The 25756-nt window shown below is 39.8% G+C and overlaps 3 protein-coding genes across 13 annotated transcripts in view; 1 reads left to right on the top strand and 2 right to left on the bottom strand.

The window, feature by feature from the left end:
- Positions 1-18080, bottom strand: part of LOC121673315 (sentrin-specific protease 7-like) — a 44926-nt gene extending 26846 nt beyond the window's left edge. For 2 of the 10 annotated variants that reach the window (XM_042046528.1, XM_042046531.1), the window contains exons 1-6: positions 18008-18080; positions 16558-16604; positions 13495-13602; positions 11175-11269; positions 2664-2861; positions 826-1023 (exon numbers count right to left, since the gene is read on the bottom strand). In XM_042046528.1, coding sequence (XP_041902462.1) covers positions 826-1023; positions 2664-2861; positions 11175-11269; positions 13495-13602; positions 16558-16593 — 635 coding nt within the window. In that variant the 5' untranslated portion in view covers positions 16594-16604; positions 18008-18080. Of the gene's footprint in view, positions 1-825; positions 1024-2663; positions 2862-11174; positions 11270-13494; positions 13603-15973; positions 16037-16557; positions 16605-17745; positions 17937-18007 lie in introns of those variants that run through there. The other 8 variants (XM_042046530.1, XM_042046535.1, XM_042046529.1 and 5 more) reach the window with 8 other exon arrangements.
- Positions 18081-21443: 3363 nt separating this feature from the next.
- Positions 21444-22753, top strand: LOC121673319 (putative protein FAM172B; the record flags this gene model as incomplete). Its single annotated transcript, XM_042046538.1, is given in 2 exon segments — positions 21444-21689; positions 21692-22753. Coding segments are annotated over 2 exon segments (732 nt in total), but the record flags the coding sequence as incomplete, so codon positions are not given.
- A 1045-nt stretch (positions 22754-23798) lies between these two features.
- Positions 23799-25643, bottom strand: LOC121673313 (thioredoxin-like protein 4B). 2 transcript variants are annotated; one of them, XM_042046520.1, is made up of 4 exons: positions 25557-25643; positions 25091-25256; positions 24603-24754; positions 23799-24161 (listed from the first exon to the last, which is right to left on the bottom strand). In XM_042046520.1, exons 2-4 carry the CDS (start codon positions 25220-25222, stop codon positions 23996-23998), a joined length of 450 nt encoding a protein of 149 aa, XP_041902454.1. In that variant the 5' UTR covers positions 25223-25256; positions 25557-25643; the 3' UTR covers positions 23799-23995. The 2 variants fall into 2 exon arrangements, with proteins under 2 accessions (XP_041902454.1, XP_041902455.1); XM_042046521.1 differs by lacking the exon at positions 25557-25643 and having other exon boundaries at positions 25091-25260.
- Positions 25644-25756: the final 113 nt, after the last annotated feature.

The following is a 25756-nucleotide window of genomic DNA, read 5'->3' as shown; positions in this document are numbered from 1 at the left end:
AGAATAAGGAATATGACTGACTTTTCTCAACTTTAACCTGGGAATTGTTAATTACTCCTGCCTTAAAAAAACCCCCACATCATTCTTCTCTTCTTCATCTTTCCATTGTCTTCCTCAGAATTTCCTGCTATTTTCTCCTGTGGAAAATTTGCTGTTGAGCAAAGATGTAGCCATGACAGACAAAAGGAGACAGCTTACTTCGAATGCAACTTCCATCTTAGACCAAAACAGATGTTATTTAATTTTAATATCTGATTTCTGCTAGTTTTATATGCCAAATATTACTGTGATGCTCAGTCAACCTAAATATAGGAAGAAAAGATGAAAAGGAGATATTAAGTGGTAAGAGGACACACATAGCCCTTAACCAAAGCCACCCTGTTAGGAATACTGAGACCACCAGTGGGTTAATGTGAAAAGAAATTTATTATCACAGAGAGGAATTTGAAGATACTTTGCAAAAGTAGTTATTTGAAATCATGCTAGAACATACTAACACCCACAGAAAAGCAAGATTTTGGTTCTGGACACAGAACCAACTTAGATGTGTTTGAATTACTTGTGCATCTTCCCAAATCAAAACAGTGATCTATTGCAAACAGAAATTCCTTCTAAGAAAGGAAAGTAGCCCTTTAACACCAGGTCCAGCAAACCAGAACAAATGTAATGTTAAAATGGCCCATTGGAGAAGCATGTTAGTTTGCACTCAGGAAACTGACCCCTTGATTCAAGGAAAGAGTAGAACAAAAGCTGTTTCAGGGAAATTCTTTTCCATTGTGAAGTTATGTCATTTCAGGAAGACTGGCAAAATCAGCAGTAACATACCTTTCAGAAGGAAAAGAACTTTCATGAGGAGAACTTAATATTTGACATGTCTGTAGGCTGGCAACAGCTGATGAGGGTAGTTGGCCCGATTGCAATTTGTCAGCAGCTGGTAAATTTGCATCAATTATTACGTGGCTGTCTATGTACTTTCTTCCAATTTTCGTACTCAGGACGTTCGTCAAGATAACTTTGGGTTGCCTGCCATACATATAACAGTAAATCATAAGTACTGCACTGAACTCTAGAGGAACAAACTTCTTGTTAAATTCATGTATCCTAGGGTCTTGATAATCGAACATCAGTATTTTTAGTCCCCTATAGCCAAAAAAAACAAACAAAACCAAAATCTCATTAAGAAACTTAAAATACAGGGAAAGCAGATAAACACAAAAGAAGACCAGGGTAAGAAAAACTAGCCACGTGATTTTACCTTAGCCAGATACAACGCACACTGCATTGCCTCTAACGTATCATGTAGTACTTTTTAAAAACTGGTAAATATTTATCTCTAAAAAGCTTTCACGCAGTATCTGTACACATTTCTCAGAACTCTGGAACAAACAATCTTGATTTTCCTGTGAACAAGAAGCCTCCAGTAAAACAGTAAATTTTCTAAAGCATTTAGTGAACAGGTAGAAAAGTAGCACGTACACAAAAGGTAGCATTAGATTTTATTTCACTTCTCAACTATGAGGTGGCACTCTACAGTATAGCAAGGCTCAGAAAAATACCCCTGGGTGTTAAAACAGACAAGCATCAAAAATAAGCCAAGCAGAAATATGAAGAGGCAATTCTCACTTGAACACATACGATGCGTAAGAGCAATGCAACTTGCTTCAAACAATGCCACTGCAGCCAGCCTGTTGTATAGACCATGATTTATCCACTTCCTTTCTCACACTGGGATTTTAATTTTACCACTTCCATTGCAATTTATTTTGGATTAGGTTGTAAGGCTATGGCCTTTTAAAATCTGTTTTGAACAACACTGCCTTTTAGGTATTGACTGCATAATTCTCCTGTTGTCTGTATTCATCCACAGAGCACACTCCAGCACAGACTACATGATGCCTGGAGAGCACTCAGATCTCCTCTTGCACCAAGATGTAAATAAATTTGCTTTTAATCAGGAGACCACCTTCCAGGTAAGATTGTAGAGATCCACAGGGGACAAACAATCAAAGAGATACAACTTAAAGAGGAAAAGTTTAATACTGAAAAACATGTAGACTGGATGTAACCTCCAATAAAGGAAACCCCTAAACTGTCGGTCATCAGTAGCTCAGAGAGAAAACCCAGAGAATAAAGCATTCACTCTAGCCATACTTTTCCCTCAGTATCTACAATTCACCATTGCTTGCAGGGGTGCAAAGAAGACACTAGACTTGATATGCTTTTATTCTGACCATTTATGCCAGTTTTCCCATTTTCATGAGTAGTCTAAAGCACTAACAGTGAAAATACACCTCAATATCTTCTCTGAGAAAACGGATGCAATTAAATTCAAGTGTATTCTTTTCATTAAAATAAAAAAAAAAAAAAAACCAAAACAAAACAAAAACCAAAAACATTTTGAGAAACCAATGGCTAAATTAGAATTAATTGGTCTTGACCGTACAGGACCATCTAGAAGCCACTTGGTCAGAAAAAAACACTACTGCATGCCTGGCAGCATCTCTCTCAATGATTATCTAAAGGAACCAGGTACAAGTGAACTCAGTGAAGTGAGATAAAATACAGTTCATTAACAGGGTGGTACAATAAAGAACACTTTCTCATGAAGAAATAACTGCAAGGAAAATTACTTTGTTTAGTGACATGAGGCAAAGACAACATACCTTTTAGACAGAAAAAGACTTTGGAGAGTAGGGTTTAAAATCTGCCATATCTTTACGCTGGCAGCAGATGATGAGGGTGCTTGATCTGACTGCAGCTTGCCAGCATCAGAAAAATTAACACCAGTTTTAGGTTGCGCCTGCGAATATTTTCTTCCTATTTTCGTCCTCAGGACATTCGTCAAGATAACTTTGGGTTGCCTGCCATACATATAACAATACATTAATAATAGGGTGCTGAGAACTTTTTAAGTCACATGAATTCAATAAAGATATTCCATGAGTTCACTGTCTCTGCATCATATCTTCTAGAATTAAGGTCACTGCCCTGACAATTTACTAAGTAGTTCTCTTTGGAGAAGAGCAACCACAAACTCATCTTTTCATCAGGACAACCTTTCAAGGTTTCTTCTTCTGGCATGAATGACTAACATATCAATATGCAATTCTGAAAAGGTAAACTTTCAGTGCAAAAAGCACTGAAATGGAAATTTTGGTGCATCTTGTTATCACAAAATGTTGGAAGTGGTGTTACTATGGCCTTACAAGCTATTCTGAAAGTGTACACTTGACCATTTGCAGGATATGAAAACAAGTACTCATTTCATGGCACCTTATTTCAAAACCATGAATATTATGTGTTCCCATATAGCAGATTAATCATGATCTTGCTGGGGGGAAAAAGGTCAAGAAGTTAGTACAAATCTCCCAGTTCTGAAGCTCCAACTATTTCTATTCATTTTCACTAAAACAGATTACTTAGAATTATGAATTACAAAGTCAGTAAAAATGCCCTACTAAAGTTCTTTAAAGAAGTATCTATACTTTGGTAATTCTGCTAGATTGGTACTGAGTCTTCACATGAAGAATTAATTCTGCAATATGGCCAGAAATTTAAACAGTTTTCTTACAGAAATGTAAGGGTTGGAAAAGATCTCCAAGATCAACAAGTCCTCAACTGAATACCACCATGCCACTAAATGATATTGCAAACTGCTATGTCTACTTGTTTTTGAACACTTTCAGGGATGGTAACTCCACCACCTCCCTGGGCAGGTTATTCCATTGCTTAACCACTCTTTCAGTGAATAAATTTTTCCTAATATCCAACCTGAACCTCCCCCAGCACAACTCAAGTACATGTCCCCTTGTCCTGTCACTGGTGGTCTGAGAGAAGAGACCAGCTCCTACCTTGCCACAACCTCTTTTCAGGTAGTTTTAGAGAGTGATAAGGTCTTCCTTCAGCCTTCTTTTCTCCAGACTGAACAAGACCAGCTACTCCTCACAGGAATTATGCTCAAGATCTTTCACCAGCTCCATTGCCTTCTCCAGACTCGCTCCAACACTTCAAAGGCTTCTTATAATGAGAGGCCCAGAACTGGACACAGCACTTGAGGTGTGGCTTCACCAGTGCTGAGTACAGGGGGACAATCACTGCCCTGATCCTGCTGGCCACACTACTGCTGACACAGGCCAGGTGCCACTGGGTACACTTTGGCTCATGTTCACCTGCTGTTGACCAGCACAACCAAGGCCTTTTCCACCAGGCATCTTTCCAGCCACTCTTTCCCTAGCCTGTAGTGCTGCATAAGGTGGTTGTGACCCAATGGCAGGACCCAACTTCAGCTTATTGAATTTATAAGCTGATAAGCATTATAAATCATAGATAATTTGTCAGGATTTACTTTATTTTCAAACCTCTGAGAACTGGACTTGTTTTCCAAGGGCTGGTCCTACAAAGACACTGCAGTTCAGGCTAGTATGTTGGTTTTAAAAGATTACCGAGGTGAGAATTGGTTTTTTTTTCTACTGCATATCTTGAATAACAACAAAAAAAATTGTTCTCGCTGTAGAGCAAGTATCCTTTTAATAGCTAGGAAAAAAAACTTACTAGCTGTTACACACATGCTACAGTAACATTTCTTAAGCAAAGGGCTGCCATTCCTCAGTGGGTTTACAACTCTGCCAGCAATTGTAATTGTCCCACTGACATGCTGCATTCAGCTCAGCAGCCTGGTTACATAGCACCGAGTGGCAAATCAACACAGGTAGGGCATGAAAACTTTTGTGGCTGAAGGACAGACATGCTTGAACCTAAAAAAAGATCTGGAACTGCCATGCTAGTGAAACACAACAAACTTGGGGCAGATGTTTTATATAAGCCTTTTATTTTGCTCTTTCAATCGTTACTTCACTTTGAGACTTCTCTCCCTAGTTACTTACCATATTGACAAGATACATAACCCCTCACTGAACCTGAAAAGACAAATGTTCCTACACACAGCTTGGACAAGCTGCCTATAGGCTGGGAATGGCAGTCAGCCTGATGAGATCTCTGCACCCCTGAACGCCATAATGTGTATGCCATGAGCCGCTTTCTCCTAGAGCTCTGCTACGCCTTTCCCAGACCAGCGGTCTCCAAAATGTTTTAATCACACAGCCCTATCAGCAGTAAGTAGTTTGAGCATGTACCTTCTACAAAGTTGATTTAATTAAAATCTACAGAGATGTATTAGTGACAGGTTGATCTTAAAGGTCTTTTCCAACCTCAATTCTATGACTATAAAACACACAAATAGTAAGTTTAAAAGGAATACAAGAAAGACAATATAAATATTTAGTAATTATATAACAAGACTTCCTTCCTGTACTCCAGTGAACTGTCTTGTACACACCACACTTTGTGCTGTGTACACTTTGTGGTTGTCTGTCTAGACAATGCACAATAAATCTAAATGGCTCCCTTTCAAAACTAAGTAACTTAAGCTCAAGTGAAGGCAGTTTCCTTCACTCTCTGAACTTCTCTTAGAAGTTTCCCAAAGGAAAACTGGTCGTAAAGAGCTAAAGTTTCATCTCAAAAGACAAAAAAAAGGGCACCAATAAAAAAGAACCCCAAAACCCACTTAAGGCACTCTGATGCCAAGGACACGGACCCAAGACAAAGCGTTATGTAACAGATTGGTTCTAATTAGCTATTGGGAAAACAATCCAGGGTTTCTCAATTGAGACACTGGCTCTGTGGAGGGAATAAAAAGTCACATGAGCAAAGACAGTCTCATTTGAAGACCAACCTAAAGCACAGTAGCGCTCCAGAATGTTTTATGCAGTCTGGAAAAGGCAGGTGGACATTTGTTCTTTCACTAGTTCTGTATATAGCCTATGCATGTTAATGCAAAAAAGTGTTCCAAGTATGTGCCTCAAATATTGTAGATGTAATAGAGGCTTCTGCAACACTCTGAGGATCCAGAGATTGGAATTCATCTCAAGATATGCTTTAATTACTGAAAAGCTTAGAAAGTGAACACAGGTCCTGAGAGTCAGTCTATTAACATTAATGTCTTAAATAGTGGAGCTCAACTGTAGCAGCTTAAGTGAGCACATCCCAAGTCTGGCAAGTTCTTGATTCAGTACAGGAAGCAAGAGACTTATTTTCCTATAGAAGTCCCCACTGAATCGGAAGTTCTGGCTTTCCTCTGGACTTCTCATACACTGAGCTCACATGTGAGCCACAGTTTAATACATCTGTAAGATCACCATTAAGAAGAGCTTATAGCAACCAGACTTCTACATCATTTATTGTTTGTCCACTGTAATGTATATTAGAAATAAGAAATAAATAAGCAATACCTAAGGAAATAGAGAATACATATATTTAAGAAATGTGACCAATTAAAAATTCAGCTTCACAAGAATCTATTGGATGTTAAGAAAATTCACAACTACTGAAGCAGTTAAAGAAAATTTCAAGGCAAAAGTCATCAAGTAAATTTGGACAAGTTATCTTATAAAACTGGAAATTCACTCTTGCACTTTAAATTTCCTCCTTAAGAGACAAGAAACACCCAAACTACTTTTGATGGCCAGTTACTGAAGACTAAAGAACTGAAGTCACTTCAGCTCTTGGGATGCCAGAAGAGATGATGTAATGAAAGATTAATCCAGATTAAGCCAGATATTTCCCCTCCTCCTCTTCTAACAGGACTAAAAATTAAAAATCAAATCTTGAAGTAACTAAATGGTGTTTTTTCCTCCAAATAGAAAAAAGTTGTAGAAGTAGGCCCTAGCACTATGGATGTGATCCAGAAAATTGCTGCTTCTTAAAAACAAATGCTTTAAAATCATTATTGCAGGGGATCATGAGACAACATAAATGTGCTGTTCTCCATGGAACACTTCAGCTGTCCTGACTAAAAACAAGCCAAGCCTATCAATTTCCCAGATCTCAAGTCTTTCAGTCTTCATTGTTCCACCTCACAGAAATGCCAGATATTTTTCTTTTTATTTCTCAAACACATGCTATCATAATGAAATTTTACTAAATTTAGGCTCAAACAGCAAGGTAATTAGTCCAGTGGGAATACACAATTAAAATAAAGACTCTGTGACCATGTATGATCAAGACTTGTAAATGTAACAGAAAATATTCCAACACTGAGCGTTTAAACAACATAATGACAAAAAAGTCCACAGCAGGAGGTAATTTCAGTACCTATATTTTGTTGGCCACCTTGAAAATTCAGGTCTGACATCCTTTGCTCACACTCACATCAGGCTAGACCTTAACAGGCTCCAGGCTCCTCTGTAATTTGGTTTACTGATTGTTATTTGGCACTGAATTTGTAATGTTTTGCATTCCCTTAATTTAAATGGGGTTTACAGATTTCAGGCAAGTACTTTTGCAAAAATGATCTTATAATTTCAAGCACACACACATACCCTGAAGCAAGTTTGGCTCTGGAAATCTATGCAAAGGAGAGGAACCTTCAACAAACAAGGAAGTCAATAGTATACATTGATCAGTGCCAGGCCAAGGCACCACTTCTTATCTGGCGCCAGGTTTGGACTGAAGTTCTTGAACTGGTTATGACCTAACCTTCAGAGCAGAAGAGTAGCATAAGAGCTTTCAATGGCTTCCCTTTCTGAAAGGGGAATGGCCTCTGGCAGTGTTTCTTGAAAATCATGTCATTAAGACTGGAAGTATAAAGATTCAGGGAAACACCTAAACTTAAGCCAGCCTGTACATCTGTAAACAATGGTTGGGACACAGATCCCTAAATTATCTGTTGAAATTGTCCCCAGAATAAAGTGAGCAACTCAAGCAAAAGACACTTCAAAAGACTAAAGTAAGTGCCAAGCAGAAAAAAGCAAAGTATACACTAAAAGCAAGTCCCACCAGCAGACCCAGCAAGTAATTTGTACAACAGTAAAACTGGAGGCATCTTGGTGAAAGAAAACCAAAGGCAATTATTTCTGTTTCTACAAGTACCTACCATAGTCTCTCATTTACCTCCCCAAAACTGAAAAAAATACAAAAGCAAAGGTAATGAAAACATACTTATGCATGTAATGATGGAATAAGCAAAAAACATATTATGAAAAATGCTGTTAGCTGCTCCCAGCAAGTCTCATATTGCTTTTCACAGGCAAAAAAGGAATTATCCTACCTTATAAACCACAGGAACAAAAGCTATTAGTTGTTTATATCTCTTTGGGGAAAATGTCTGACCTCTATTTCACACAATAGTCACAGCTGCTTGATATGGTTCCTTACTCAATGATCATATTGCATACACACATATACTCACCAGTGCTGTACCTGCTGTCTCCAATTCATTCAAATTTGTATTAGAAAGTGATCAAAATAAGACCAGGAGGCTACTGACTCATTTGGGACTAAATTACTATTAACTGTATACACCACCATCTTCATGCCTATATTCTTTTACTAGTAAACCCAAGTTTTGGGAAATAAATATTTTGGCAGTGGGATGTCACATACCATTTGAGGGTTGTTCCCTCAGCTCTCACACAAGCTGAGGATCTGTCCTGTGTTTACAGAATAAAGCCACTGATAGACTTGATGTGTATTCAGCTATCTGAGCTTCTGCAGCAGATGCACAGCCCAGGAGCTCCTTGACCTTTCAGAGCCCAAAAGAACAATGTGATACACTATCATTAATGGGAAACTCTGATTGATACATTTACTGGCTACACCCGGTTGTGAGGAAAGCTTCTGATTGTCCCAGATTCAAGGTCCTGACCTTCCAGCAGCTGATGAGAAGTCAGTGACCAACAAACAGCAAGCATCAACATCCCTATGAACCTCCTTGCTTTGCTGGACTAGGTGGTTATTACTCACCAAATGCACTTGTCAGAGCAAGGGGGACCAGTATGTAAATGATTGCCTGACTGCTATATAAACAAAAACCTGACTGCTATGGGGCCAGTGCTTGATTCAGCTGTGACATGTATTTCACTGAACATTTAAATTGCTGACCTGAAAGAATTGCACACATCTTATTTAAGTACTCCTTCCACCCTCCCCCCTAACTAGGGAACTAACCTGCCCCAGGAGCCGTCTCTGGGATCACAGACAAATCCCCTGACAGTCACCTTTCACAAGCCCAGGAGCAGACCTGTACAAGTGAGAGCAGCTGCAGTTGCTGCTACAAACCCCCCTGGTCTCACATCACAGCACAACCAACTACCAAATTTTGGAATCCAGAATTTAAGTTAAAAAACCCCCACCCATGTGAAGGTAGATTTGTGCTAATATATCTACTTTGTCCTTTCTGACTAAAATTAAGTGGCAATAACAATCCTGAAGCAACACTTTAGATGAAACATGCCTCCCTAAACATCTGAGATTGGCTCCTATCAATAAAGTAGACTGTTTTTAAAATACTAGAAGCTAATAGGAGTTTGTCATTAAGACTTATTTCCTGCTTTGCAATGCAAATAAAAAAAATCCTCACTGGGAATAAAAACTATTGCATCAGAAAGACTTGCAGCACACAACCTCACTGTTTCCTCTTCTGAATTTTGTCAGTTCTCAGACTCTTGCTCAACAAAAACCACCCCTTTAGAACATGTGTGCTCTTTCCACTTATGCAATGAGGTCACCATGTTGATTTTTACTTTCTGAGAAGCACTGAGTATCCAAATGGAACACTTAGTACAACCTCCATTGCAGATAGGAGAGTAAATTTATTTTACAGAGAGCCTCCAGCTACTCTCTAGACGCACATCTTTTTTCAAGGAACTGAAAAATGCACATGTTTAATATCTGAATATTTGCTGTCTTTGTAGTCTAAATAATTTCTCACTATCATGAGAAAATTGGGCTGATAACAATTTGGGTAAAAATTATGGAACACCTATAAATGCTATTCACATATTGAAAAAAACATATATAACAGAAAATTAATACACACCAGATCTAAAGTTAGCTTTAAAGAAACCAAACTCCTCAATGTCAAAAATCAGTTCAAAGTTTACTGAAAGACCTTTAGAGATTGATATCAGATATCAACTATGTCACAACACAAATAAAATTCAGAAAACTGCAATTAAATTCTGTAAGGCTGACCCTGTGAGCTGCTTCCTCAGTTAAAAGTTACTGACAGAAGCTTTTTGAGCTAAGTACATGTAAACTGACAGCTATGCCTCTGAGGAGGTATGAAAAATAAAGTCAGCATCTTTTATAATTTCAGCTCTTCCCTGCAACACTTTGAAGCATTCTGAATATACAGACCAGGCTAAACAATGACTATTCATATATCTCAAACCCACAGAACTCAGCAGTGTCAAAATCACCTTCATTTTCATTATCTGTGCACTTTATTTTTAACAGCCTCTCCTGATAAGAAACCACTTATGGGCAAGTTTAGTTGCAGTCAGAAAATAGGGCAGAGAATGCTTTTTCATTTATTTAGAATTAAGTGATTTGGGAAATAACAACTGTTTCATTAAGACAAACATATTCATTTTGTCACAAAGCCATTATGTTTCCTAGCTGCTGCTAATAAATCTAGTTCTACATTTTTGTTTCCATTTGTCAACTACAGGAATTACAGCTTCAAAATTTTCTTGGATAAAACAATTACCTAGCTGACAACTCTGCAGAAGATGATTTTATCATATAAAATAATGTGCCATAATCTCAAAGAAACCAATGTATTTGCTCTTGGCAACAGAAAATAAACAAGTGGCACATCAGCAGTCTTAATTACTTAAGTGCCTTGACAAACACAGAGGTGAAAAAGGTCTCATTTTTTTACTTCCTTCCACTACTAATCACCATATTGCTTAAGGGGTTTTTTAACTGTTTGTAAGAGTTGATAAAGCTTAGGTTAATGAGTGTGGACTACAGAACAAAAACGGATAAGAAAAAGAATTTTGGGAAGCTTCTTAAATATCTAAAAATACCTAGGTCTAGAAGGACAATTTACACTTAGAAAATAATGAACACCTTTTAGGACTCCAAGCAGGTTAACAAGCAGTAATTCCTCTAGTAAGTGCTGCACTCTCATTCTAATGTCTTGTGTTGGGATTACCCAAAGGAAGGGTTACAGTTGCCATTAGACCACTGAAGCATGATTCCCTCAAGGTGAGCTTGAAAACCATCTCTGCATGACACAAATAATTAGCTAGAGACCAGAGACACCCATCTTCAAGAAAGACTGTGAAACTCTGAATATACAGAGATAAACTAATTTTGAGATGACTTCTTACCCAATTGATTCTTCATCATTAGAGCTGTGTCTGTTGCACTCCTTTTGCCGTTTTCCTTTTGTTGAAGGCTTTCTGTTGTTGGCACTTAACCTCCACTGAAACAAAACAAATCAAATTGGCAGATTTCAACAGACATGAATATGTCATAATGGATAATGCACTGGAAAAATGAGACAATGCCAGACACTGAAACAATGCAACTGACCAATTATATCAAAGCCATGCAGAGCATATACAGCAATTTTGCAAAGAATTAATTTGCGTGGTTTAAAGTGGCCACATACCACCTGATCTTTGAATAGAATGTTTTTCTCCTGAAGAAATATGTAAATACAGGACAATTCCATTGTTTCCCTATTTCAAGGGGGACTATACCAAACACGGACTTAAATATTAGGCCTGCTCCATATAACCACAAATACACAGGATGCAGAAAGTAGAGGCTAACTCCACGCATTTAGGCAAACTATGCAGGTTACAATATGGATATAAAAGATATAAAATCCTGAGAAGGAAACGCAATTTGAAGGTTTGGCACTTAGGTGGGAAACTCCAAAACAGCAAGACTTCGTTTTTTCCAAATTCTCTTACCAGAAAGTATTTATATTTTCAAATTAAATAAATGAAGCCCTACCAAAACACAGTTATTCCTGCAATTCCAGAAACCTCCTGCCCTCTGCCATTACCTCCTCCTAATCCTCATTTCTTAAAATTCAAAATATAATAAACACAAGAGATGCTTGAAAATTATGCCGCTCAGGCTGAAAGCAGACAAACTTATCTTCATTTCTAAGTGTGGTTTGAAAAGGCATTTGAAAAGTTCACACCCACATGTATTTTACAAGCTTTAGTGAAGTCTGAAAGGGCATTCCCAAATCAAACTTTTCCCTACCATGGGGACTAACTCCAATGGAAAATACCCCCATTATTAAAGTTAGCAGCAAGAAATTGCCTTGAAGGTGCTCTCCCCTCTTGCTGCCTTCAAACACCACCCAGTTCACCTTGTACCACTGGTGTTCAAGCACAGGAAAGACCTATACATCCAAATCACTAAAAACTGCACAAAGTTTCTCAAACAACATGGTGCAAGCTCTGACAACTCACAGGCAAGTTTTTTTTTTAAGTGGAACATAAAAACTAGTCAGTGTTTAAAGCATATGAAATCCCCCACTACATGGAAAAGTTCGAAATATATAGACATAGGTAGGAAAAATAAGAAATGGAAAATTAGACAACATCCAGGAAATAACAAGGAAATAAAGTATTTTACAATTCACCCAGTCTAATCATGATTTTTATAGAGGCAGAGAGAAATACAGGAAGAACTCCATTCAAGTGTGTCTGGATCTGCCTGAGAGGTTGCTGCTTGTAGCCATAGGAGACATTACCTCCCATTTCAAAACCTGACTGCAACTGGATGCTCTGCTCACTGAAAGCATTACCAGTATAGAACACAACCCCACAGTGAGCCTCTGCTGCAGCATTCTCAAATGACCTGGCCTACCAAGAGACCTGGGTCACATTACCACCACTACTGTAAGTCAAAAAAAACTCCTACTTTCCCTCACTACATCTTTAAACCTCCTCTGAGGGGGAGCCTGTTTGTCCAGGCCCATGATTCTGAAAGCACTAAAGCCAGTAACAAACTCTGGATGCTGAGCTGAAGGAAACAAGCATAGCAAAACATGTTTCCAACACTTGACATTTGAAATGCTTACTAAATTTGAAACAGATTTATAGAGGCAAATATTTGCCTCTATATGTGACTGAGATGATCCAGATACTCACTCACAATAGATGCCATAAGACTCTTACAGTCTTTTGGTCTTAATACAGTTATTTCTGTATGAGCACCTAAAATTCTGTCAAGAGTCATACAGTAAGTACTTCATATATTCTCTTAAAAGTTTAAGCTCTTGGATAACTGAAAACTCAATGTAAAAGTTATGTCCATATCATAACAAGAAGTTTGGTAAGTGATTCAAATACAACCTAAAAGTTCAGGAGTCAGAAGACAATCAACTAAAAAAATAGTATAAATATTTACCTTGAAATTAATGATTTTCAAGATAGTTTCAAACTACACCTGAGGACAAACTCTTATTTTCAATGATTTAGGCTGGAAGCATGGCACTAAGACTCCCAATTCTGTAAATGTATGCTTGCAAGCAGATTTCAGACCTACACACTTGTCTCTCTCAAGACAACCTGGATTAGTTCTTATCACAAGGCAGCACTTGGTGTTGAAAAAACCCAGCCTCCAAAACAAAGCCTCATGTAACATTTTCCTACACACTTTACACTCTGAAGAACTCTTTACCTCTTTTAAAGGGTAGTCACAATGGTGGGAACCTGGGAGCCTTGCCAAAGGGGACTGAACTTGGACATCCTCTGACTTGGCATTTGTTTTCTTCTTTGGTATATGAAACTGAAAATAGATGATGTTACACATGGTAAAACTAAATTACCCACTGTTGCTACGAGCTGACATACAGCCATGTACAAAGTTTTTTTAACTGGACAAAATAAAGTTGTAAGGGAAGCCTTGACCTGTGCCTTTACTTTAAATGCATTCCTCATTAATGCGTGATCCCAAATCATGTGTCATACCATATGATGAGCTAGTTTTAACACATGAACCATCTAAAAAGCTCTATTTCATTAACTTTACATCTTCAGACGTGACAAAAAGGTGACAGCCAATCTACTGGCACAGTTTTCTTATTTCAATCCGATTTGTTTACACTCTGTCTCAGCTTAGAGAATGATAAAGAGAAAACAAAATAGCTGAATGTCATGGACCAGGTTTGCTTTCTCAAAAGAAAAAATTCAGGATGAAGAACAATTACATCTTATAATAGTACAAGTATTTTGGTATGATAACTTAGCATCAAACAGATTTTCATGTACTCAAAATGGTATCAGCTATTGTCCTTGCCAACTCTCACAGAAATGGAACCAGCATTTTGAAAGTAATTATTGAAAGAGAAAGCAGTAATTCACAGAAATTCACCAATTCAGAAAAAAATATATAGGAAAAAAGGTTTGTTCATTGAAAATCAAACCAAAAATGATCAAACTAAATTTGTACTAGTTCATCAAGACAAGGAAACAGGATCATACTTCCTATCAGTTAATTAAACCAGTTAAAATATTATCAACTGAAAGAATAAAAGTGTAAGCATTGCTATTGCTCCAGGCATCCTGAGAAGCAAAACCTGACATTGCAGATACAACCAGATGAGAATGTATCACAGAGGCAACGCAACATTTACATCTTTCAGACAAACTGAATCTAGATCAGCCAGGAAAAAGCTGAAGTCACTCCATATGATTGAGGTGGCTACCTGAAAACAGAGGCTACACAAGATTAAGAGAATAAAAGCAGGTATTTATTTGAAGGGCCTTCAAAGGTACACCTTGGGCAGTCAAGAGGCTACACCCAAGATGGACCCTGGGTCACACTTTTTTCACACTTTTATAAGTTTGGTCCATTTGCATATCAGGGTTAATTCTCCAATTACAATCTCAGGCAATGAAGTAATTACCCCAAGTTTGCTCCCCCCTGTTCAGAGGCTTTAGTTTACATATTTTGGGGCCTGGGACAACAAGGTGTCCTTGAGATGCAAGGACAAGAGATGGTTTGTTATGTCCAACCAGTATGAGGGAACAGTAGCTAACAGGCTATATGAAGTGTCAGAGTTACATACATACCCTGTATGTTACATACATACAGAGTTACATACAGGATCTGAAAAATACAACAGTTAAAACCTAAGGCATCAATGGACACTGTAAAGTATCCTATGAACTTGATTTGCAAGCCACCAGATGCCTTGCATTGTAACATGAAATTACAAGCAGGGATTCCAGAACAGTGACGCTAACAACTTAATTACTAACACCACAACTGCATTAATTAGCTCAGCAGGTAGTCCTTCAGACAGACCACAACGAAGCATGCTGCACCATAAGGAGATAATATTTCAATCCTTCAGTCTGAATCATGAGTGCTCTAACTCCTCTACACTTCTGTGAAAGTAAGATTAAAGTTTTTTGTAATTAGACCTGAATTTCTATACAGCACCTCAAGTTGCTTTTGCTGGTAAAACATTGTAACAAATATGCCTTTAATAACAGATTTCTCAAAGTCTAAAGGAAGCAAATGTTACACAGAGGCAACAACTTCCCATACAAGTACCTCTCTTCTTTTTCAATCAACATGTAAGGATTGAAACAAGATATTTTCTTATTTGGGAACTTCTACAAGTAGGTTGTTCCAAATTTGTTTGGTTTTGTATTAGAGGTGGCCTATAAACATGTTTATCAGTCAGAATGCATGTTTAATGATCTGCGCTGTAATGGCTAGGAACAGATTTCTTACTTCAGACCTCCACCTGCTGCCAGACTAGCAGCTTCTGCTATGAGATTCCTAAGAACACATAGTTATCTAGAATTTTAACGTACATTTAAAATTAAAGAGATTCTGGTAACCTCTGTAATGACATAACAGACAACATTAAAGTACACATAAAGTCAGACACAGTAAACAAGAAGAGACAACTGACAGAAAGGGATAAAAAGCACAAGATACATTAACCAGCAACACTTCCAGCTCACCATACAGCATCTTCCCAATGCTTGCACTCATTAAGAAGATGTTGGTTTACAGTGTCCACTATTAACTTAGAGAACAAGCACAAAGTCAAGAGGAAAGACAGGTCTGAATCTATGCTAAACACAAGGTATGCAGCTGTCTCAGCTTTTCCCAAACAAAAAGTGACTAACTCTACACATACATGTGCATACGCACTCAGCAGACTCCTCATCTAAACCAGCAATACTTTCCTGAAGGTTTCCACCTGTAGGAGGAAGGGCCAGAGAAAGTGCATAAACACAGTGCTGGGAACAGCTTATTTCTAAACCACTAGACCTCCTAGACCTTACCCAATCACACCAGTGATTGCCGTGTCTACCATTTGTTCTCACCAGTACTCCCACTGCTAGAAACTACTGCTAATAGGGATATTTCAGGAAAAAATATACACAGCATAAGAAGCCTCTGAGTACATCTCTGCAGATACCAACTTTTACACAGTTTTGCAGCTGTTCTACTTACTTCAACTTACTCTAAAATTTTAGAGGTTAGTCTAGGTCTTAAAATAACTTGGAAAACACCCTGTTTATGTGTAATCAAATGCTATCATGTATCAATAGATATTCAACAATAGACATTAGTATTGACTGCTACCATAATAAACAGTTTCCCAAGAAAGCAAAAGTTAGATCAGTGAAGAATGAATTTGGTTGTACAAACACATCAGAACAGCCTAGGACACCCACAGCCTCAAAAGAAATTGTTGGAAATTTTGGGAACACTTACACTGACATGACTTGAAGATGATGTTCTTCCTGACATGGTTTTCTCTACTGGAAAAAAACAACAACAAAAAAAGAAACAAACTTAACAATTTCTGGTTTATTGATTAAGAGGGAAGCAGGACCACAGTAGCAGGTACTATGAAAGAAGAAGATAATTTTTGAGCAAACTAGAACAAAGAAAACACATTCATAAAATGGCTTGGGTTGGATACGGATTTTAACAGATCTTATATTCCAGCCCTCCTGCCATGGGCAGGGACACCTTTCACTTGATCAGGTTGCTCAAAGCCTACTCAGCCTGACCTTGAACGCTCCCAGGGATGGGGCATCCACTGCTTCTCTGTGCAATCTGTTCCAGTCTCACCATCCTTATTGTAAAAAATATTTCTTCCTCATGTCCAATCTACACTGACCCTCTTTCAATTTATGGCCATTTTCTCTTGTCCTGTCACTATAGGCCTTGGTAAAAAGCAATTGACAGCCACACACTCGCGAAAGGCTCTAGATTGTCAGCATAGACAGAACTGTTAATGAAACTGTCCTAGAATTTATCCTCAGCTAAGACATTTACTGATTAACTCCTCACTGCAATCACACAACTAATGAGCAGTTCACACTTGGACTATAGAGGGAAAAGGAGTTACAAAGGGCCACTGCAAGGGCTCCAAGAATAAATAATATTCAAAGATTCCTGTTAAATCCATAAACTTCATCACTGGAAGAACACAGCCTCAGAGCTTCCAGCATTTATAGGTGATCTCTTTATACATATTCTATATGATTCTGGCATAAGACCTTCAAAGTTTACAGCTGGTTTGGAGTCTCTCAAGAAGCCAAGTTCGGGGACTTTTGCTTATCTCGGCGCTTTTTTAACGTAGAGCCATAGTCCCCCGGTGTGGGCAACAGCAACAGCTACAGACCGATAAAGAAAAGCCAAAATACTGCCAGTTCCGACGCCTGTGACGAGGAAAAGCCGACAAACGGGGCCGCCTGACAGCTCGGGGAGAACACGCACCACCCAGGGGCGGCAGCGCCCGAGCTGTCACCGCATGAGCCCGGCCCTGACACAGGGCTGCCCGAGCCCCGCAGCCCCGGCCCCGCAGCCCCGGCCCCGGCTTCTCCCGCTAGAAGGAGAACAGTTTCCCTCTGACAAACGCGCAGATCCGGCGGCCTGAGCCAGCAATTCCACCTTTTCACACTCTCCCCTCAGCCTTCTCCCAGCGGAGCAGCAACGCCGCCACCAGCCCTGCCTCGGTGCCCTCCGTTCAACCGCCCTGACGGCTTCGCTCGTTCGCGACAGACACCGCGGCCGCCCCGTGGGGACAGCGGCCGCACAGGCCCCCCTGAGACGCTATGGGTCGGCTGCAGCTCTGCCTTCCTGCCCCCTCCCCCGCCGAAGGGCCGGGAGCGGGGGGGAGCGAGCGGCCCCGGCGGCAGCACACAGCACTCACCGACACAGCCGGAGCTGTTTACCCGGCCCCGCCGCCGCCGCCCGCGCAGCTTCCCCGGGTACTTCCGGGCCGGGCACGGCACCGCCCCGCCGGAGCCAGCGCCCGCCCGCGGCGCTGCCCCTCAGGCCTTCCCTGCTTTAACTTGCTCGGCTAGAGCTCCGTACTGACCCGTTTGGGGAAAGAATCGAGGAAACCGCACTGCTTCTGAAGAAGCAATAGCGAACCCAACCCGACCCAGGTTTAAGTTGCACCTTGCTAATGGCGTTTCCCTCAGCTGACAGCCAGACCCCGCCAGGTTATTCCCCTGACAGGGGGATGCACAGCCGGGCAGCGCCCTCATAACCCAGGCTGGCTGTGTTTTGCAGCTGATGCCCTTAGAAATCCTTCTACAGCCGGGGGGAGACGAAGATTTGTTGGCTGGGGTTTTTTTGCTTTGTGTATTTTTTCAGGGCGGCTTCAGAATTGTAAGTTTTGTATGGAGCTTTCTGTTTTACTTTTTTCTTGTTAGTGGGAATTAAAACTGGTGTGGACAAATGCTTAGTTTCATACTCGAGGTTTAGCTTAAACCTACTGTGAGATGTAAATTAAAAACATGAGAGGTTAGTTTGTAACTTGGAACTATCTGGAGCACTTTAGATGGCCGCAACTATCAGCTACTGATAGGTTTTATAAATATACACCCCAGTACGTAAAGTAATGAAAACTGAAACCATGGTTGGGTTTATTTTTTTCATGCAGAGGACTTGTCTACACTCCCAGAGTGAAAAAGATTTCCGTCTATGATGATTACAGATTTTACAGGAGAGCATACGGTAATATTGGGCTTTACTAGAATAGGGTGGTTTTAAATGGAAAACAAAGTAATCTTTATGGATCTTATATAGTACTTATACTGCAGTAGTGTTTAGAATATGCCAAATGCTGTAAAAAGCACCAGCCGAAGTTACACCTGAAACATTTTAGAATCCGAACAGAAAAGTGGGAAGAAGGGAAAGAGGGATTATTTTGCCCCAAAGGCGATTTTTTAAAATTAAGGTAGCAATTGTAAAGGCTGCTAGCATATACTACCTTAAACATTGCATACAGACAATGAAGTACAAACAGCAATCAACACTGATTTGGAATGCAGACTTACCACAAAAAAAATACATGCATTATGCAGCTATATCTAGAACAATCTAGAATTGCTACTTTTTAATTCTATAATTGATTGTGTTACAACAATAAAATCAGTCCTCTGGACTAATAAGTATATAATTCTAAGCTGCTATTTAAGTGAACTCTTAAGTGATAACCTATTACAAATTGCCTCAAAACTTTTCATTTCGCATCTTGAAGGCAATTTTAGGAAGGAAAGTCATACGTGCACCCCGTGTAAAACTGTGTTTGTTTGTTTGTTTCTGCCTCCTGAAATCTTCAGAAACCTTTCACAATGCTTTGTAAAGTAGGTGTTCAGGGTTTAATTTGGAATCACATATCCGTGTTTTGGAACTGAAGAAGCAACGTTGCTGTTAGTAGCTGAAGTAAGAGAATGGTAACTTCCGATTCAGAGTATGTTGGGAAATTAGTCTCTCCAGTCTTTTAGGGGTGAGGAGAGAAAAGGACTGAGAGGTGCTCCACAGCATACCACTCTGAGGAAACTGCATCTACCTATTCCTAATTCTTACAGAAAGCTGCACCTTTCTTCATACACATCTTTCCTTAAAATATGTCCATTTTTCTCCCACTTCATCTCATGGGAACAATGACAGGAATATGGGTAGCTTCTTTCCTACTAAATATTATCTCTTTTGCATTAATTGCCCATATTTCAGTAGTATAACAGACTCTTCTCCCATATCCTTTGTGTCTTTTGTGCCTTCCTGCAGAATGAAAAAATCATAGATGAATGGGTGCCCTTGCAGTTTCTTTGTGCTGTTTCCATTTCAAGAAACTGGCAAGACAGTAAATGGATTATATATCAGCATATGATTTTTCCCCTTTTCTATGTGTACTGATTATATGAGATAAAAAAGGAGAAAGTAACATTTTCTAGCCTGCTCTCTATTAATCAGAAGACAGGAATGACTCTGAAGAGAGGACTTAATAACACTAGCCCAGTGGAGATTACTCAAAAGGAAAATACACGTGGTGTTGCTGTGCTGAAAAGCAAAAATGTGTTTGTTTGGGTTTTGAGGTTTTTTAATTTGGGAGTGTAAGAAATAATTTTTAATCTGCTGAGCACCTTACCTCAAGGAAACTTGCATTCCTTGAAGGAGTTGGGTTCCAGCTCAAGTTGCTTACATGAAAATATTCAGATCACTTTTTGTCCTAGTAATTGGCTTTATCAGATGGTATAGTGACTTTTAACATAGAATGTGATTTACTGTGTTTTGAAAAACTTATTTTAGTTCAGCAAGAAAAACTTAAAGGTATATAGTATAACTTGCCAAATATAACTTGATTCAGACCATTTACAGAAAAAAAAATAAGGACTGTGTTAGGACTAAATTCCTGTAAAGATAGGATTCTGACCACGCCAAAGGTTATATCCTGTTTGCCATTCTACGGCCAGTAACAGTCAGTAGTAGATTGAAGAGTTACTAGGAAAATAGAAGGTTCTGCTAAGCTTAATTTTTCAGCTGCACAAAAATCTCTTCCTGGTATAATTCATATCAGTCATTAGAGATAATCTGAAACTGGAGACCTCAATCCAACCTCATGATAGTTTGCTGCATGGACTTTCTTTTCTCCTGCTCCTGGATCACAGTGGCTAGTTTATTCTGTCATCCATTCCTATATTTCCATGTGGCAAGTGCTTTCAAGGATGAATGACTAACTGGAGTGATTAGTAGAAAGCAAACACATACATGTATTATCTGTTCTAGTGCAGTTGAAGGTAGAACATGGAGAGTATGCTGGTACACAAGCTACAGGAAGGTTGAAGTCCTTAGTAAGTGCAGCTTGATTTTCTTTAAAAACTCAGGATCCAGTATAACACATGGACTATTTCCAGCTGCCAAAGCCTGTATTTCAAAGGCACCCTTGAAACTCAGTGGAGTTTCAAGATAATGGCTAGGAGACAGCACAACAAAAGTTGTTCAAGTGAACAATGAACCATGTACATATGCCTCCTTCTTAAAGCCTTTAATTCAAACTACCTTAAACAGATCTTTAAATAAACATGATAGCATACAAATTTTTAACTATCAAACTGAAATAAGGCATAATAAAGGCAGATGAGTTACTGCTGTTGGAACTTCGCAACTGAAATCTCTAAGAGACTTTTTTAGAAGCAGCTGGTTTACTATACATCACCACTAAATACTCTGGATCAACAAGTATTTCATCTGTAACAGCTTTTAAATCTAAATTCTAATGCAATGGGGGTGTGGGTAGGCAGGTGTTGTGTGGAGGTCTATCACTACTTTGACATAATAGCCTTCTTAATTTGTAATGGTTACAAATACAGCGTGACCTCAGTTTGAGGAAACTAACAGAGGGTTCGGAGTATGAAGAGGAACTAAAATATGACTTCAATATAAAAGGGGAACTGAGGCACCTGGATACAAATGAGTCCTTTGTTTTCAGTTATTACAAGAATGGACATGAGTAGAGTCATAAACACTATGAAGTTCTGGGACATTTTATTACCCAGTATGTTTATGAGCTCCTGGAAAGAGTCTGCATACTGCAGAAGGTTTATATATTCCTACTGACGCTACAGAGGATGAACCAAGAAGTTTCTCTTTCATGAGCAAGAATGCACTAACAAGTTCCTCTAGCCTAATTATCCTTCTTCAAGACCATGGAGTTTTCTGTGCTGGACAGTGGGGGTGTAGGATAATCGTCAGTGAGGGCCTGAGACATGGAACACAAATACCATTCATCAAAATGGCCCTGCAAAGCCACTGGAAAGTGATTGTACTGAACCCCAATGACAACTTCACCGATCTGGACACTGAAAAGGAGAGATTTTCTGCCAAGGAAGAAGCACTTCCTTTTACGCAGCCTGTCTGGTGGATCCCCAAGAGGGGCAGCAGCAGCCCCGAGGAGCATACCATGTATGTATGGGATCATTTCATTGCAAAGAGTGCAGCCAGGAATGTGACCTTCATTGTCCATGGCTATGGTGGGTTGGTGTTTGCTGATCAGCTGGTGCAGAGAAAACATGAGGTGACGAATGAATAAAGTGTACTCTGGCGTTCATCGACTCCACGCACAGCATGCAGCACCAGAGCAGACACGATCCAGAAATACAGGAAGGGATACACAAATACTGCTGGGAATGGGTGTCAAACAGTAAACCTCTAAATAAAACTGTGGGCTTTCTCATGAGAATAAGTTGTCCTACTTTCTCTGCTCGAACAGAAAAGTATGGCTTAGCACCCTCCTGCTGCTTACAAGCCGTCTTTAAGTACTTGAAGAGCATGCTGAGAGCCAAGACCATGACAGCCTTTAGGAATTCACCTGTTGCAACCAGAAGCAGAACAAGTAAGAAGAGAGGCAATAAATAAAGGTACAACTGGTTTGTTCTTGATAGTGGTCTCTTCCTTTTGTAACTTCCTCTGTACCTTTCCATCACCTAAGAACCTTCATCTCACTGTGGAGCAATTTACAGTTCTAGGTTTGAAACCAGTTTGTTTGGTTTTGAGAAAAAAACACAAAACTTAACTATTAGGAAAGAAATGTATTGTTGAAAGCTTTAAGCCACAATCCTTTTGCTAGCTGTGAAATTTAAAGTTGAATTAAAGATGTTAAGGTACATCAACTCTCAGCAGTATCATTTTCTATAATAAACATTCTATAGTTATGGCTCTATAATCAGACTAAACTATCAGGAAAACATTTGCTTAAGTGCTTAGCTTCATTAGAAGCCAAATCTGGAATAGAAGAAGCATGTAAACAATCTGTTTCCTCCTTTCTATGTACCGTATATTGTTTAAAGTCTTTCAAGAGCTGGAACATCCACCTTCTTCCTTGAAACATTTACTGTTAAGCCGAATAATGCATCAGGGAAGTATATACTGCTACCTTCCCTCCAGTCAGAGTTGGTGTGCCCCAAACACGACGCATGAAGGTAAAGTGATTTCCATCTTAAGGCCAACTAAGCCAATGAGAATACTGGACATGTGCTGCTGTAGAAATACAATAGTCTAGCAACCTGCAGTTACCAAACTGATGCAAAGGAATGACATAGCTGTTTCCTCTCAGCTGTTTGACAGAGGTGGGAAACACAATTTATAAATGTACATACTCGAGGCATGCAATGTGTACAAGCAGAAGTTCAAATGATCTTTAAAGTGAATGTAAACAAAAGAGTTATTATTCTTAATTTCCAGTTCAAGCCCATGGGAATCAAAAGTGTTCAATGGCTGCAAAAAAGCATCCTTCAGAAGGCTGACAAAACCTTCTCCTACAAGTGTAGAACATTCCACTCTCAGTCAAAAAAGCCATTAACAGTAATAATGGGTATCAGAGAGATGAGAGCATCAGCTTTGTGTTTATATCCATTTCAGATTTCAGTTATCACTCCCTCAGAAGAAACTTCTTTCCTATTAAGCAGCAATGGGTAAAAGTGTAAAATTCTATTGGAAAGGCACATTCAGTTGAATGCTCGTGAGAGCAAGCATAGTTTTTTTTATTTATGTCAGGTTTACTGTTCTTAAATCTGAATGAAAGTGGTACTAAATAGACAAATAACAGAGTGCCTTGGTTCCATGAAGAAGGTTGCACTGGAGATGCCATAGCTGAGGATGCCCACAGCCTGCCTGTTTTGTAGGGGTCAGCACACAACTCAAAGAACAGTCACTTGTGCATGAACATGTAGCTTTATTTATGAGCAAAGCATGAGGTGACAGAATGTCTGTCTTCAGAAGGAGACCAATATGATCCTTCAGGATAAATGCTCAAACTGCCCCACAGTGTCAGAGGAGGAAAAGTGCTCAAAGGAAAAGGGATCTGGAACATCGTCCATTTGTGTAATTCTTATCATCTCCGGTGAACCCATTAAATTCCTTGGTAGAGAAGGTCGTATTTAGGAATGTTATTGGGATCAATGGGACTTCTCACAATGAGCTTTCCCCGCATTGCTCCGCGGTAGATCACTTCAATCAGATCTATAAAGTCTTGCTTTGTTTTGAAGCTTCCTACAAATTTGGTGTGATCTGGAGACCTAAATATAAGCATAAGACAAAGGTAGAATTGTAACATTAAAGTATTCAGAGAAAAAACACCTAAAACCATGAAAAGATGCACATGAGATAAGGGGTTCTGATCTGGTCATTCTGAAAGAATGCACTAACTTTGTAATGGCATAACCAAGTCAGGAATATGCTGTGACCTCCAAAGGTCAAACAGGTGCAGCGTCATGTCTAAGACTTTAATGATTTCTTACTGTTTTTTGCAGAGTCAGACATCTTTCTCCTACTTATTGGATCAGAGCATATTTCAAAATACTTCTCTAATTTACATCCTTCTGGCTTCCTACAGAATTCTCAATGCAGATGCTGGTAACAACATGATAGTTTTCAAATGTTACCTTCCCCAGACACAGTAACATAGAGGAAGACTGATAGTTCTTACAGACATCATAGGCAATGGTAGGATGACTTACCCATAATCAACCTTCATGTGTTGTCCATTGAAGAAAAATACAGTAGAGGGAATATAACTGATGTCAAAATACTGGGTGTACACGGGGACGTTGTTCACATCCACCAGGTAAATGACTGCCATTTTACTTAGGTCATGAGCTGTTTTTGCAAGCTGGAAAGAGTGAGAAAGGTGGATGACAATTAGATTGAGACATGAGGAAAAAAGGGTGGCAAGCTTTATAAAGCCTGTTTCTCTTATGTGTTACCACCTTAAGCAGGGCTTAGAATATCACATCTTGTCTACCTCAAGCACTTTGCTCAGCCACTACAATAATAACATCAATGGTTACTTTTCAAACCTTTTTATAAATAGAGTAGCACTTCATTCTATATCTGTCACCAAATTTTTCATGACTCCCCATATTAGCCAAAAGCAACATTCTCTTCTCTTTTATGCAACAAGTATACTTGTATAGTTCTTAAAAAAAAAAAAATAAATTGGTCTTACAATATCATCGAGCTGCAGACAAACAGCATCATTATCTCTTCCAAAACGGAGAACCAAAACCTTCTCAGCCACGCTTTTTATTGCCTGATCCACTTCCTTCTTACAGGTCAGTTTGGGCAGCAGAAAACTCATCGCGACAGATCACGGTCTCCACTAAAGTCCCCACCTGATAGGGAAAAAACCAACAAAACAACGCACCATCAAACAACAACAACCAGCATGCCAAAAATAAGCGAAACTTCTCTGTGCTATTAAATTTTTTAAAAAGGAAGAAAAAGGCGGGGGCGGAGGGAGGAGAAGAGAGCAAGGGAGGAAGAGAGGCAGAAAGGGAAGCGGGGAGAGAGACATCACAGGTCACCAGGCCGGGCTGACAAAACCCTCAGCCCCAGCGATTGCCTCACGCCCCAGCGCAGCGCGGCGGCGGGGCCAGACGCTGCCCCGCACCAGGGCCGGCGGCAGGACCCACCGGCAGCCCCCTCAGTGCCGGGGGCTTCCCGGGAACGGAATATGGAAGAGTTCGGATCGCCGCCCGCCGCAGGTGCCGCCGTGGGGGCGCAGAGAGCCCGGAACACTGGCGGTGTGGCCGCGGAGCGCCGGGGACGGCCGAGGGGACGCACCGCGCCCGGGCGGGCCCGCCCCGCGCAGGCGCAGCGGCTCCGCGAGGTG

The sequence above is a fragment of the Corvus kubaryi genome, unplaced genomic scaffold (genome assembly GCF_017639235.1).
Source record: "Corvus kubaryi isolate FWS band 111438036 unplaced genomic scaffold, C.kubaryi_AGA036_p1.0 65355, whole genome shotgun sequence".
Taxonomy (NCBI): Eukaryota; Metazoa; Chordata; class Aves; order Passeriformes; family Corvidae; genus Corvus; species Corvus kubaryi.
Note: the sequence above shows the minus strand (reverse complement) of the source record. Positions and strands in the feature narration are given on the sequence as shown.